The sequence below is a fragment of the Pteropus medius genome, unplaced genomic scaffold (assembly GCF_902729225.1).
Source record: "Pteropus medius unplaced genomic scaffold, Ma_sr-lr_union100, whole genome shotgun sequence".
In the NCBI taxonomy this organism is placed as follows: Eukaryota; Metazoa; Chordata; class Mammalia; order Chiroptera; family Pteropodidae; genus Pteropus; species Pteropus medius.
Window position 1 is genome coordinate 4,880,025 of NW_024342647.1, and position 15,947 is coordinate 4,895,971.

A 15,947-nucleotide genomic window follows, 5' to 3' on the forward strand; every position below is an offset into this window, starting at 1 on the left:
GGCTCCTGCTTTCTCTCTGGTTTCTTGTTAATCGACAGTGGGACCAAATGCTTTCCAAAGGATAGGAAGGTGAGTCTGGTCATTATGCTTAAGTAAATAAACAGAAAAAGAAATCTTAGCAAGGTTTATGCTTGTCTAGTTATCAGAGACAAACTTTTAGGTGTAAAGAAGAGCCTCAAGGGTCACCGATCCAACCCATCACTAAAGCAGCAGTCTCTTTAATGGTACCAGTAACACCAGGCTTCATGAATGGACCATCCTCTATGTGCTAGGCTCTGCGCCAAGCATATCACAGGCCTCAGGTCTTTTCATCCTGGCAATAAGTTTATAATGCAGGTGTTAGGAAACTCATTTTAAAGAAGAAGACAGTGAGACTCAGACGATTCAGTAACTCCCTGATAGGGAGCAGAATATTGCGTGATACTGCTGGTCTAAGCAGCAGGCCGAGCTGTGGAGCCATGAAAGTTGGACAAAAACATCAGCTGTACAGCTTCTCGTCATGTCACCCACTATAATGTTACCTCACAGGGTTGCTGTGAAACTCAAATGGGATAAAATACTTAATAGATGCTCACATATATCTTAGCTCTGTTCTGAAAAGGAGGAATTAACAAGGAAAAACCTGGGAAGAGGAGGCTTTCCAAACAAAAACAACAGTTGACAGAGAACATGAGTTAATACGACCATGGTTTTGAACGCAATGTGAGAGCAGCGAGTGATAAAGCTGGCAAACTAAGTAGAACCACCACTGAGCAGGGGCTTGTATGTCCCTTTAAGGGACCTGAACTTTATATTGAGACAGATGGGGAGCTATTGAAGGATTTTCATCAAACAAGTGAAAGTTGTCTTTTAGGAAAAAACAAAAAACAACCATTGTTTAAGAGACACAGATACTATCCATCTATCCATCCATCCATTCAAGGAGTAATTATTGAGTGACTCCCTTGTATCCAGGGTGGGACTAGTCACTGAGAAAACAGGTTTCTAAATACATGATCTGTGTCCTCGTGAAACTTCTAGTCTAATGAAAGCAGTTTAGGAGGCTGCTGTACTAATGCACGACTGTGGCTGGGAGAAAGGGAACATCGCAGGAGATGAGAAAAAAAAATCAGAGTCCCGAAGGAGAAAAATGGACACAGCTGGGAAATGAATTGAATGTGTGGTTGTGAGGCAGGGAGAAAGGCTGAGAAAAGAAAAGAGAGGAATGAAACAGTAAGGGAGGGAGGGAGGGAGAAAAGTGCAGAGGTACTGTTACTTCGTTATTAATAGGTATTTACATATAATGATGACTAAATAAAAAGTTCCATGTTTATATAAGCTGTCCACTAGCAATGAGGCCATATATGTGTGTAAAATATATTTATATATACTTATGTTGATTTAAATTTACATTTATGAAGATCTATACAGACATCTATTATATATCTATGTATATATATATATATATACACTGCAGCTGTTGACACAAAAATAGTCATAAAAACTTGGTGCCAAGTTTTTTCCAGATGAATACTTCAGCACACCTGAAATACTCTAGGCATTAAAAGGGGGAAAAGACTCACAAATTAAAAAAAGTAATAATGGAAACAGTGCCATGTGTTAATCTCTCATGAAAAATCCAACATTTATCATGTATTATATACTTACATAAGTGATCTTAATTGGGATTTGAGTCATTCAGAGCTGGCTATCTAATTACTGGGCTACAAATGTAGCATGGTATTGAATACCTCAGGAAAAAAATATCTATGAAATATGGTTTTTGCTAAAAAGGTAGGAAACAGAGTTTCTTTTGATTACAACTACTTTCTGCAGACAAAGGCAAGACTTTCTGTGACTATTTACCTGAAGCTCATGGAATAGAGCTGATAAAATGCAATGAATGTTCAATAAATATATTAAATGAAGAATCTTCTATTTTTTAATATGGAGATAATAAAGAAGTTACGACTCCATGGAATATTAGAGCTGGAAAGGACATTCATTCTGTGGATAAGATGCTATCTTCAGAGAAGCTAAGTGATTCATTCAAGGGCATAGAGTGTACTGATGGCCAGAACCAAAATCTAGTCCTCTTCACCGCCACCCCCCTCAACATGCTCTCTCCCCAACCCCAAAGATACGTCTGGCATCGCTCATGGATTTGGGAGTTTTATGTTAGTTTGGGAAGTCTAAAATCTTAAACACACAAAGATAAATAGGATGAAAATGAGTTGAGAAATAAATTACAGTTTGGCTCATGGAAAAGTTTATTTCTTCAAGGATATTAAAAAGGGTCCGAGCCAAACGGATCACAGAGACTGTAATAGGATGCTCTAAAAAAAGAACAGTGTCTTTTCCTGGCCTTCATGTACTAAATTGACATATCCTGAAGGAAAACCCGGGGCTGCTGGGGTCCCTCGGAGGCCTGAATCGGCGGAGGGAACCAGGGGCTCAGCACTTCCAGTTGAACTTGTCTCTGCATATCATGCCTTATGAGAGTCAGGGACAAACCAGGAACAGACTTAACCAATTGACAGTGGAGTTGGATGGAGATGTGAGGAGATGTCTGGAAATTATTTCATTCACACGAACGAGAAAAAAAAAAAAAAAAAAGATGACTTTAGCCAGAGAAGTCTCAGGAGAGAGTCTTGCTGATTCTGCCTCCCAAATATCTCTCAGTGTCATTGATGTCTCTCCATTCTCACTGCCACCGGCCTCATCCAGGCCACCACCACACCTCTCCTGGAATGCTGCAATAGGCATGTAGCTGTTCCCTTTCCTTCCTCCCTCTCTTCTCCACAAAGTAACCCAAGCAATCCTTACGACATGTACATCTCACCATATCCCAGACCCTTGCCAAGGCACGTGACGTGGCCTCGCCGCCCTCAGCATGAACCCGAACCATTCCTTGTCCGGCCATTATATATCTCACCCAGTCCAGCCTCTCCCCACTCCATGCCTTGCTCTTTACACTCCGAATCCACTGAAGCCCTTCCAGCATTCATGAATAGCTTTTGTTTATGTGGGTTATGTCTATTAGTAGTTACCATATCATAAATTAAAACTGAGAAACGTCAAAACACGAGAACACAGAAGGATGTGTTCTATATGCTACCAAAGTAATAATAACATCACATTCCATGTAACTACTGGAAAGTCCTACTGCTCTCAGGAGGGAGTTAGAGTGAAAAGGGTAAACGATGTCATGGTATTATTATGAAAATAATTTTAGATTTTGAGGATACCCAAAAATGTCTCAAGGAACCTCATAAGCCTCCAAGATCACACTGGGAAAAACCACTGATCTACGCATTCCAAATGTCTTTCACATTCTCAAATGCACCTTACTGGCTGACGTGGTGATTTTCCCCAGGAAGCCTGCGTCTCCAGTTCTGGGTGAAGCCTCTTTCCTCCTGGTCCCCCAGTGCTCAGTACTTCTATTAGCACGGGCCTCAACACACCGGATGGTGATGGCCCATTTACTTCTCTGACTCCCCTGTTACGGTCAGCTCGGCCTTGCCCACGGCCCGACACAGTGCCCGTGCAAAGTTCCTATGGCGGCCATAGATGAGACTGGTTCACACTCTGCAGGCACACAAAGTCTTATCCGGTAAGAGACACACGCTTGCTTTTCTGAGAACCCAACATGGGTTAGGTTTGGGTGGGAAAGTCACGACTGCAGATCTGAGGAAGAACGTTCTAACAAATGGAGCTAGAAAAGGAAGGCCACGGAAGTACATGAGCTGGTGTCGGGGGAGCCTCCGTGAGGGTGGGCACCAGGGGGATCCCTGCGCTGGGTGGGAACTGGGGCCGAATGACCTCAGGCACCCTTTCCAAGTCTGACTTCCTGTGATTCTGTGAGGCTGAACTGAAGGTTTCTCCCAGACTTCTCTCTTGCTTTGCATTCCAGATGGGCTTGTTTAGAGTTCCCGAGATTGACTCTCATTTTTATTTTAAGCTACTTTAGAAGATAAAGTATAGTGTTGTCATTTTTCTCCTTCACTTTCCTCTCTGATCTCTCTGCTTTGCTTTATTCTATCTTGGCCTTTTTCTTTTCAATCTTCTAAAAATATAGAGGAAAACGGAGGAGTTCTCACTGAACCTCAATGAGGAATCGGATTCTGCTCCCTCTGATGGACTGGTGACCCCACCCAAGGACGGTTGGCCTGAACTGACCTGCATAGGAGCAAGAGGGACATAGCTGGGGGTGTGTGTGTGAGGGGAGATGTCCTAAGTGCAAGTCTATGAGGGTAAGGGAGGGCAAGACAGAAGACTGAGAAGAAAATACAGGGTCTCTCTCTCTCTCTGCCAGCCTGCCTTCAGGGCTGAGCCTTAAAGCAAGAGACATTGCAGAAGGAAATTGAAAAGGCATTAATTAGCCCGCGAGATTCTCAAAGTTCCGAGCAGCCTTGCTTCAGGGACACAGTACAACAAAACACTGGGCAAAAGGCACTCTCTTCATTTCTATAGAAAACCAAGCGGATCTGGCAGCGATTGGTGCTGTGAGGGAGCACAGAGCTCGCCAGCCCCTGGGAGGCTCAGGAGGCCCCCTCCAGGGCACGGAAGGGTCCGGTCATGGGCAGAAAACACACCAGCGGTGACCATGCGCTGCTTACCTCAAAGGTCTGCCTTCAGTGGATCCCCAAAAGAAGGGCACATGGCAGAAACTGAGAGGAAAAGTTATGACACGTGTGAGAATGCCTGGGTGTTCCCAGAATAACTGAAGGAGAATCAAAGACTTCTGAGGTCTTGAAGCCCCAAATATGTATATTGATACCAGTGTGATCTTGTTTATACCTACAGCTGTCAGGATCTGGAGGTATATATAAACACACACACACACACACACACACACACACACACACACCCATGTCTTTATCAGGTGTGTGCCCTTGGGCACTTATTTAATATCTCAATGTCTTTGTTTCCTTATATGTAAAGTGGGATGGCATACCTAGGACAGTGCAGATGTTCAAAAAAGACATGTGCTGAATGAATACATGATGTTGGCCTTGAGATTGGGCAAATAGTACAAAGCTCCAATTATAAGATGAGTAAGTTCTGAGGTTCTAATATGCAGCATGGGGACTAGACTTAACAATCCTGCATCCTTGCTAAGAGTAGCTGCTAAATGCTCTCCCCGCCCCCACCCCCAAGTGGTAATTACGTGAGGAGATGGCTGTGTTAACTAACCTTATTGTGGTACTTACTTTGTAACATATACGTGTATCAAATCATCATGTTGTATACCTTAAATTTATACAATGTTATATTTCAATAATAGCTCAATAAAGCTGAGGAAAACAGGACAAAAATTTAAAAATTTAAAACATGCTGGCCTTGTAGGGCGATCTTGAGATCAAATGAGATGGTATGTGGAAAAGACTACTGAAATCATAAAACTCCCGATGCATTAAAACAGTTGTTCTTTGCACATCTAACATGAAAATGAGCTTCCAGGCTGGCTTACCTTCTGCTTCACGGGGACTCCAGTGTCCTGATGGGCCACAGGGCATCGGGGAGGAGGCGTTGAAGGCGTATTGCACCAGGAATCTCCCTTCCAGGCAAAGGTCACATGCTGATCCCAATTCTCTAGGAGGCCAAGGAAAGAAGAGAAATGCACCGACTTAGGAACAGTTGAATGAGCCTCTGACTCATCTAAGCCAAAAGCAACAGAGCAGAGAACACACCTGTTGTATGATATTGCCTTTCCTCCCTTTCCATGCCAAAGCTTCCAGAATATGACCGTAACAGAAATCTCTCTCCATTGCCCAGCGAGGACCTTGTTTGGGTCTAAGTGGCTTCTGTTCTGATGGGGGATACACTCCTTTAACTTCAAGCAACACAGAATCAACAGGCCAAAGTCTCACTTACTACTGGCAAAATCTTAATTTCATCAACCATTCGAAGCTCCATTGAGAATTTTATCTGTGGTTGTGAGAAAATCTTTTGCCCCGTTTGACCTCGAATTCTATTCTTTAGTATTTATCAGGTAGCTCCCAAGTGCCAGGCACCATCCTGTGTTCCTAGGTATTAAACAGGAAGAAGGCACGGTTTCTTTCCTTCATCTGGAAATGAGTGGGCTGAACTAGATGATGCCTAAAGAACCTTCCAGCCCTGACAGTCTGAGAATAAATGGGTCACTCCTTGATTTAACAGCCAAACCAGTTTCCTTACCATGCCATCTAATTCCTTTTAGCGGCTTTCCAAGGGCCGGGCCAATCCCTCAAAGGGACCAGCCCCAGAAGTGGAATATCACGGTAGCTTCCCCACCATCTGGTGTCTTTTGTATTCAGATTCCACCTCCCTTTAGCCAGAAAAGACTCTGGGTTCTACTTGTTCTCCATACTTGGCATATGTTTAGGAGGCAGTTACCAGGACAAAAGGGGGATGAGCTCTCTCCTTACTAGTATGGACCTCAAACTCTGCAAATCTTACTGACCTCTGCAGAGGAACTGGAAAGAGGAGAAAGATGTCAAGAAATGTGCCAGCCCAAACCATTATTTCTCAAAACGCAATGATCCTGCCAATACATCTTTCATTACTCCTAGAAGAAGCTCCATCCTATGGCTACCTGCAAGGACATTATGGAGGAGCCCTATCATAAGTCTTAAGGATTTCCCTTCAGAGGGAAGCTCTACAGCCCCTGGGCTCATGTGGTAAGGAAGAGCATGCTTGTGAGAGCATCACAGTCTATCGATGCTCCCTATTCCTCCTCCACACAGCTGCCAGAGAGCTCATTCCCAAACCTAAATCTGAGCAAGTGATGCCCCTGCTTATCCGCTTATATGGTGGTCAACATGTGTACTTGGATGGATGGATGGATGGATGGATGGATGGATGGGTGGATGGATAAATACTAGTTACTCAGACATGTTGTTAAGGCTCATGACTAACCTAGTCTAGACCCTCAAATTGCAGATATTACATCCTCAGCTTTATTAGAATAAATATGAAGGTAGAAATATATAGGTAGAAATTTTACGAGCACACTAATATTCAGTGATAGGAGAATGATTTAATAACCTAAGTTTAATCTGCTCAATGGAATGGTAAGCAGTTATTACAAAAAAAAATGTGTAAACTACAAGGTTAAGTGAAAAAGTCATATTCAAAACTGACTCTATAGCAGCATCTCAGTGCTGTTCAAATAACCTTAATGTGACAAAATATTATTGGTAGTAATTTCCGGGTAGTGGAATATAGGATGATCCTCCACCCCTATTTTTATTCCTCCTGGTTTTCTGAATTTTCTCTATATTTTGAGTATGTATGAGTTACTCCTGGACTAGTAATAATAACAATTATACAAATATGTTTATAGGCAAAGAATGAGGAATGAAGAGAAGGACTTTCTCGGTTTCACTCTGGAGGGCAGAGTTCTATTACAGTGGCCATAATCCATGCATAGCGGATCTGAGTGACACGGATGGCTTTATGGTGACAATGAGATTACAAATGTCCTGAGATGGAATCAGGAACCACATGACATTAATGGTCATTGAGTCTTTCTAATTTTTAGATGCTTTTTAAAAAAAATTACACAGAGTCACCTGTACTTCCTTGAGTTCTTGACACATCCTAGTTTCCCAATAAATACTTTGATGAATATTGTCCCCCTGACAGAACAATGTGTCTTATTTGCACAGAGTTCCACAAAGTGTATCCCCTCATATTCAATCATGGATTCACATGTTCATTCATTGTTTCATCTACTCATTCAATAGGAAGTCACTGAACAGCCTCTGGTTGTTGGTGCTGTATGAGTACTAGGCATTGATCATCTAAGAGTGAGTATATTTGATATGATGGTCCCATTTTACAGACTAGGAAATTGTGGTTCACAAGTACAAAGTAATCATCCCGAGGCCATTGCTTGGAAAGTCATAGAGTCAGTCTGGGTTTTACCCAAATCAGGCACTGTCCTACACATCCAGGTAGTGTATAATATGTGTTTCTTACTGTTGGCATTTATCTGATAATTAGGGGTACCTATATCTACAGTCAGACACACACACACACACACACACACACACACTGAAATCATAGAAATACAGGATACTAATGCTGAAAGAGATGCTGTTTCATAACCGGTATCGTGAGAGTCAGTGCTTAACTCCAAGTCTATGCTGTCCGATATGACAGCCACCAGTCACATGTGGCTATTTTAATTAAATAAATTTAGAAACCTATTTCCTCAGCTACACTCATCACATTTCAAGTGGTCCATAGCCACAGCTGGTTAATAGCTACCACAAAGGACAGTACAGATAGCGAATATTTCCATTATTGCAGAAAGTCCTGTTGGACAGGGACTGTCCTAGGCATCCACTATGTATAATGAATTAACTTCTCTCCCATGCATCTAGAATGGTGCTAGTTATGTACCAGCCTTAGGAGAATTAAGAAAGTAGTTACTCAAGTCATTTTCTGTTTTCTGAGATTTAGGATAGGGACCTCAGTTGAGAAAGGCTAAAACCCTTTGGTTTACAGGCCAGAACACAGGCTGAAGAAGAGGGCGTGGATGAGGTCACGAAGGCTTCTGACCCAGGTGTCTTGGTTCTCAGTCCAGCACTCTTTCCAATACACCACAGTCAGTTGTTCAGATAGCTGAAACCATCCAGTCAACACATGTTTGCAAGACAGATAAAAATAAAGGAGTTAGAAAAGCCGGGGGTGGCCTTGAATTATTTATTCAGTTGCCTATGTGTGAGGACACAGTCTGTGGGAGGATCTGAATATGTTTTTTTAAGGAAAACCCTTGTATTCTCTTAGACCACAGATGTGAGGAACAGCAGGAGGACATGAGGATGGCCAGGGGCGAGAGGTTGGCATTGATGGATGTAGTGGAAAACACCAGAGATTTTGCAGGGAAAGAACATTTTCAAGTAGCTAAACATCTCTGGAAATTTTTATACAAGATGGGAGCTAATATTTTTTGAACATAGAGTGTGTGTGCTAGGCTTATCAAAGATGTCATCTTGTTGAATTCCCCACAAAAGCCAGGTGAAGTGAACACCTTTATATGGATGACTCAGAGGGTCAGAGAGGACCAGAGAGGTGAGATGGCTTGCCCAAGGTCCCAAAGCCTAGGAGTGGTGAAGCCGAGAATGAAACACAGACGATCTGACATCAAAGCCTGGGTACTTTGAACTAAGCCAATTTGCAGGAATATATACTCTGTATGTAAGGGAGAGTGAGATACACAGTTCCATTCCTTCACAACAAGTTATTGACTTGTAGGCTGACTTCCTTTAGCCATAGACTATGGTCTACGAAGCTGTTAACTCTAATTAGACATGTTTCTAAAATGTCAGTTTTAATTTAACATATGATAACTCCGTTATGAAATCTTAGACTGAACAGAATAGCTATTGTATGAGCCTCAAGTACCAACTGACTATAGGTTATTAAAAACATATTGATTGAAGCTGAGGGCACTATGTAATAGAGACATATCTCATTACACAACAATTAACCCTCCAATAGGTTTCCAACAATCAGATGGTATTTATTTAATGGACAATAACTGCTTTATGAAATACAAATTGAATACATACACAGGAAGCTTCATTTACAAAACTTCCATTTTTAAGTGGAATCGAGGCCAAGTCTTGACCAAAAGTCCGATACTTCTCATTGCCATAGAAAAAATAAATAAATCTACGGGCTGCTGGAAAGCCTGTTCTGAAGTGTCATATGAGGTTTCCCAAACCCGGCTCTGCGTTTCCAGTGAGGGCAGCTGGGGCAGGGGCAGGGGGCTTTCTACAGAGGGCTTAGGGAGTGCATTTCCTTTCCCGTGGCCACATTCCCCCAGCTGCCAAATGAAGGTTGTAGATTCAGGGACTGATGGTAGAATGGAAAATTAGAGTCCAAATTTAATGTGGTGCCATGATCTAATATATTTTCACACACACACACACACACACGCACGCACGCACGCACGCCCTTCCTTCATAATTCAAGTTTTGGAAGAACATGAAAACACACGAGAGTCTGAGACCAGACGTTGCAAAATGTGAGTTGGAGCCCAGCTCCTACCACCTTCTATGGGCTCTTGTTCAAATTTCTCAGCGGAATGGGGAAGATGATCTTCCTTTTATAGAGTTACTGAAAAGATTAATGAGACTCTGTATATAAAGCATGTAGTACATAATCTGGCATAGAATAAGCACTTGATAAGTGGCAGCAACCACAGTCATAGAGTAATATTAATGACTTCCTGGTTATTTTCAACATCATCAATATTATATATTATCATTATTGGATAAACGTCCCCAAAAAGGGCTGGGGAAGGGGTACTATACTAATCTTTCCTATATTATAGCTCAGTTCTAAAATAGATGTCATCATCTTAGTCTATTTTTATGACCTTTTGAAATCTGGTTCCCTTAAAGCTTGAGATCCTGAAGAGACTGTTTGAATCAGGTCTTCATCTCAGGCTACTGAGGTATCATTAGACCTAATTTTCAAGGAAGGATAATAAGACTCAGGAAGGGAAAGCAACTTGCCCAAGGCCATACAGCTAGGAAATGACAGACAGGGATGCAGAACTGAAGTATTTTGTGTCTTAGTTTATCAGCCCCTGGTCTTCTAAAAATTCTACCTTTCATTCTATAAAGAAACACTGGGCACAGTCAAAGATTCTAATTATATATATTACATATACACATGGGCATTCAGGTATAATGTGTGAATATACACATACACACATACACACATACACATACCTTCATATATAATACATCTATGAAGATATTTGCCAATTTCAAGTCCTGAGCTTATGAAGACCACATCAGTACCTCTATTCCAGAAGTACTGGCAATAGAAGTTTCCAGATTTTTAATAATAATAATAATAATAATTAATAATAAAGCTACTCACTTAAAATGTTTTATTACTTATTAATTTCTACTAGCCATCATTCACTTATTCCCTGATCCTCAAATTTATAACATGCCTATATGGACTAGTCCCTGTGCTAGGCGGTGAAGGCACCTTTTAAACAAAAGCAAGGACAGAGGACACAGCAACATCCCTCTCCAAGTTGCACTTCCCTTCCAAGATTTCCTCTTCTTGGCAGGAAAGAGAGAAGGGGAATGACACTTCACAGGCCACACTCACCTTTCAAAGAAGCGGCCGTCGATGGGGGGAAACCACTCCAGCATCACGGATTTGGTTGTGTGGCCCACAATCTGGGGGGCAATGGCGACAGGCGCCGGCTTCCTGGAGGGCTGCCAGTTCTGGTACACCAGGTCCAGGTAACAGTGCATCCTGGCGACTTGATTGGGCGTGAAGGAGTCAGTGCAGTCGTCATCTGTAAGTGGGCCAAGGCAGAGATAAGAAGCTGGCTGCATGGGTGGGCATGCAAGAGAATTATGACGTCTCCTGATGGCCAGAGAACCAGCACCCCAGCCCTTGCCAACTCAGAGCTGGCCTCTTCTAGTGCCCAGGAGTTAATGGTCTGTGAACAAATTAGTGTAGTCATCACTTCTGGAGACAGGTGAGAGGGAACAGGAGGAAGGGGAGAGTGGATGGAACTGAAAAAGTAGGTCTGAGACTGGAGAGGGAATGGCCCGGAGGTCATGGCTAAGGACGAGGACAAGACAAACTGTGTCCACGAGCCCCAAATCCACTGGTCGGTAAGTCACGTATTCCTCTATCTGTTTCCTCCCTCACCCCTCATTCACTATCTCTCATTCATTCATTCATTCACTTGTTTATTCATTCACTTATTTGTTTATGCACTCACTTGTTTCTTCATTCATTCCTTCACATTCATCCACCCACTCATTCATTAATTCTGCTATTTACTGATACAGTGATATTGTCCTTCAAACAAAGCTTCTGAGCCTCTATTACACATTTTCTGCTTTGTGCCAAGGGCCACGGAAAGGCGAAACTTAAAACGTTCCTGCCGTCGAGGAGCTACCAGTCTAGTTATAAAGTGGTCAGTCCATTGTATAACAACAGTCAAGGTTGTCATAAGGCTGCTAAGGTCTGTGATGCTGAATACTGATGAGCAGAAGGAGACAGCACGCTGGGGAAGGACAGTGAACCAGAGAGGCTTCTGAAGAAGGAGGTACTTGAGGTCAACCAGATTGCATGGCTCAGACTAAGAAAGAAAGTTGAGGGACTGACGGAGACAGAGCTGCAAGACCACAGAAGCATGGTGTCCTATGCTATGGACAGTCCAGAGAGTCGTAGAGAGCTAGAGACAATCCAGGCCCAGTGTCCATGCTGGGAGTATGAGGACAAGCACAATTTCTGCACAATATTGACACTGGGACACTTATCCTGTGCTCAGCACAAGCTGGGCATGGTGCACCATGCTTTGGACACATTTAACTCCCCAACTATTTTTGGAATGAACACTATGATTTTCTCCATTTTACAGAGGAGGAAATTGAGGCTGAGAGAAGTAAGGCAACTTTTTTAAGATCACAGAGCTAGGGATAACTCTGAGATTCAGACCCAGGTGGTCTTGACTCCAAGGCCAGGCTTCTAATCAATATGAGAACTTCCTGAGACTTTGTGTGGGTCAAGTATCTTACAGGTGCTTGATAAATAGGAGTTGAGCCTGAGTCTGCGGGGGCTGGAATATAATCTTTTAAATTTTTAGATGTGATGACCTGCAATCCTATTCTCTTTTCTAAGATGTGGACTGAAGGCCGTGACCCAAGACTCAGCCCCCACGGAAGAAGCTTGCCTCCAGTCTCTTCCAACAGCTTTATTCAGCGGCCCCAGGGGCAGAGCGAGGCACTGCTTTGGCTTGGTTTCCAAAAACACCACTTCCCAGAAGTGTCACCTGGTCAGGGTTTCCCAGACGGAGGAGCACGGGGCTCACCAGATCAGAAAATAAACCCGCCACCGGGAATCCTACAGCATAAACTCACTTCCCTTTATCAAACAAACAGAAAATAAGTTTGGGCAGGTGCTGCAGTTGGATGTGACCTTGAGAATTCAGCCTGGGAAAGGATAGGCGTGCGAGGAGGTTATACACAGAAGCTGCCTCTAATCCCCTTAGTAATTTTTGACAACCCCCTTTCCAGCACACTGGGTAAGTCTTTCATACATTTGAAGGAAGCAGAAGAGCCTGGTGCCCATTAGCAAGCTCTGTAAAAGAATGACTGACATAAACCCCTCTCAAGCCCTGCTGCCCCCTGATACCAAATATTCTATGGCTCCCCATTGCCTGGAGAATAGAGTTCAAATGTCTCAGTCTGAGAAACGCCCGGTCATTGGGTAAATTTTGTTGTTGTTGCAATGAACTTTGAACTTTCTTCTGGAAGGCTTGAAAAAGCCACTGGATAGGCTAGAGGCAGTAGACGGGCATGATGCCTAAGGAAGCATGGTTATATAGTTAGATTACGTATGCAGGATCCGGAGTCAAATGGGCAAGTGATTTCATGTCTTGAGTGCCTCAGTTCCCCATCTGGAAAGCGGAGATGATGATGATAAGAGTGCTTATTTCAGAACATGGTCGAGGGTTAAGGGGAGTGGAGCACCAAAAATCATGATAAGTGCTCAGTAAATGCTCACTGGGTGGGAATGGTGCGAGCGCGTGCATGTGTGTGCGTGTGTGTGTGCACGTGTGCATGTGTGCATGTGTGCATGCATGCATGCAAGTGCTGGAAAACTGAAAGGAAAAAATAGAATGTAAAATATTCATTTGATCTAGCAATATCACATTTAGGAATTCAATAGATATTCATGAACAAATATGGGGAAATAAATATACAGACATTTTTAAAGCATCATTTATAATAGTAAAAATATTAGAAATAACATATCTGTCTATTAATAAGGGAATGTCTGTGTACCTTAGGCACAGGCATAGAACAGAATACTAATCAATCACTGCCAAATAAAGGAAGTAACTTTAAAACTCAGGTCCCTTATGTATAAATTAGGGATATTTAAATCAATCCTACTACATAGAGCTGTTGTGAGGATTCAATGATCTGGAGCGTACAAAGCATTTATCAAGATGAATGGAAAAGAAAAAACAGCATCTTTTTCTCTAGACACCAATTTGTTTCTCTTTTTTTCCCCCGAAGAAGTGTATTTTCTTTTTATAACTTAAAAATTATCCATTTCCATTTTGTCAATAAAAAAAGAGTTTAAAAAGTGGATAGGTGAGGGGACAGAAATGAATCTGAACTTGAAAGCTGAAGTCAAAAAATGGAGTCTGTCCCAGGGCACATCACTTAGAGACTGAGCGGCTATCACAGTCTTGGGCGAGGTACCAAGAGGTTTTCATTTATCATGAATGCTCTGTCTCAATTAGCTAATGTCTACAGTCAGCCCCTCTTGGCTTGCTGCCATCACAAGCTTCCCTTCCTGAAAACTGTGGCCACTTGATCCCGGCCTCCAGGACCATCCAGCCCATTTTGTTCTTCTGTCTCCACTTTGTCCCCTAGCAGAAAGGACTTTGGGGATGTCAGCATGGTGAGAGCCTGCACCCGTCCCCAGGCTGTTGATGAAGTGCCTGTGCTTGCTAACAAAACTTTGTTCTTAAGAATGTATTTCCTCCTGCAGCTGGGTGGCCACAGAGCATGAAGGTACAGGCAAGCACATGGCGTCTCCGCTCCCTGTGCAACCATGGGCAAAATGCTGATTCCTGTCAGCCTCATCTTTATGCACTGTAAAACGGGGAATAACAATGTCACCCACCTCCTAAAGCTGATGGGAGCACTTAAGAAGCTAACCCATGTCTGGAGCATTGATAACTGAGTTGCTCTTTATAAAAGTCCTGGCCTTTTTGTTGTCTTAAACATGATGATAATTACAACAGTAGTAATAACAATAAGAGATTGTGAAAGTTATATTCACTGTAGAACACTTTTAATATGGCAAAAAAGGTTACAAAGAAATAAATATCAGCCTCAACGCATTACCTACAGATAACAAATTAATATTTAGCACATAGGTATATGTATGTGTACATGGATATGAATATGTATAATCTGTATCATCACAACCACATACATACATACACACACTCCAATCTTACACTACACATAAGATTCTGTGACTGTGACTGTTTGCACATTAAAGAGCTAACAAATGATTCTACTAATTGTCATTGATTGAGCACTGATTATGATACCAAGGATGGTTCTAAGTCTTTCACCTGTGTGATGACACCTACTATCACACAGTGTGAATGTGATTATTCTCCACGGTATCGGTGAGATAACTGAGGCTCAGAGAGGAGTAAATTGCTTGGGTCAAAGGCTAGAGCATGGAGGACTCGAGCTGCGTCCTCACTCTCCAAGCTTCATGCTCTGAACCACTAGGTCACTATGCTTCTGTTTGTGCTCCTTGATCATCTCCCACATCATCTTTAGTGGCTGCACAATGTTATGTCATGTGGGTGCCTTATTTCCGCAATCAATTCTCTTTAAACTTGTAAGCAGTTTCTAATTTTGTACACATATAAACATTCTTCTTCTATATCTGGCAGATAGTAAATATCTAATTAATATTTGGAGAATGAACCTTGCTAAGAACATTTGTATGACTAAATCTTTAAACTCATGAACTGATTTATTTCCTTAGGATATATTCCTTAGAAGTAAGACTGCTGGGTCAAAATGTATGTACATGTTAAGTGGCTCTGACACATAGGAAGATGGGAATAAGACACTTGCTCCCACAGGCTGGAGAAGGGCAGGTTACCACACTCTTGAGGAGGCCCTGACTCATGATGGGTCCCCTAGAGCCTATAATCTTCAGGAACTAGAGTCCAGGCTGTTGTCCTACCTGCCCAGGGTGTATCCAGCAGTCGACATGACCACACATACGCTCCTATTGTTCAGCGAGGCTTGCCCCTCATCACGCGCCTGGTGCCTGCTTGATGTGAGCATTTGGGACCCTCTTAACGTCCCTTAGTATCAGAAAGGGAGGCAGATAATTAATTAATAACAGGCTCTGTAGTAAGAAAGGCTTGTCTTGACTTT

The 15,947-nt window shown here is 42.5% G+C and overlaps 1 protein-coding gene across 1 annotated transcript in view; it reads right to left on the reverse strand.

Annotated features, from left to right (window-relative positions):
* The window catches only part of PAPPA (pappalysin 1), a 219,355-nt gene that overhangs the window by 145,278 nt on the left and 58,130 nt on the right, over positions 1-15,947 (reverse strand). The window contains exons 5-6 of the mRNA XM_039866768.1: positions 11,107-11,299; positions 5,453-5,574 (exon numbers count right to left, since the gene is read on the reverse strand). Coding sequence (XP_039722702.1) covers positions 5,453-5,574; positions 11,107-11,299 — 315 coding nt within the window. The remainder of the gene's footprint in view (positions 1-5,452; positions 5,575-11,106; positions 11,300-15,947) is intronic.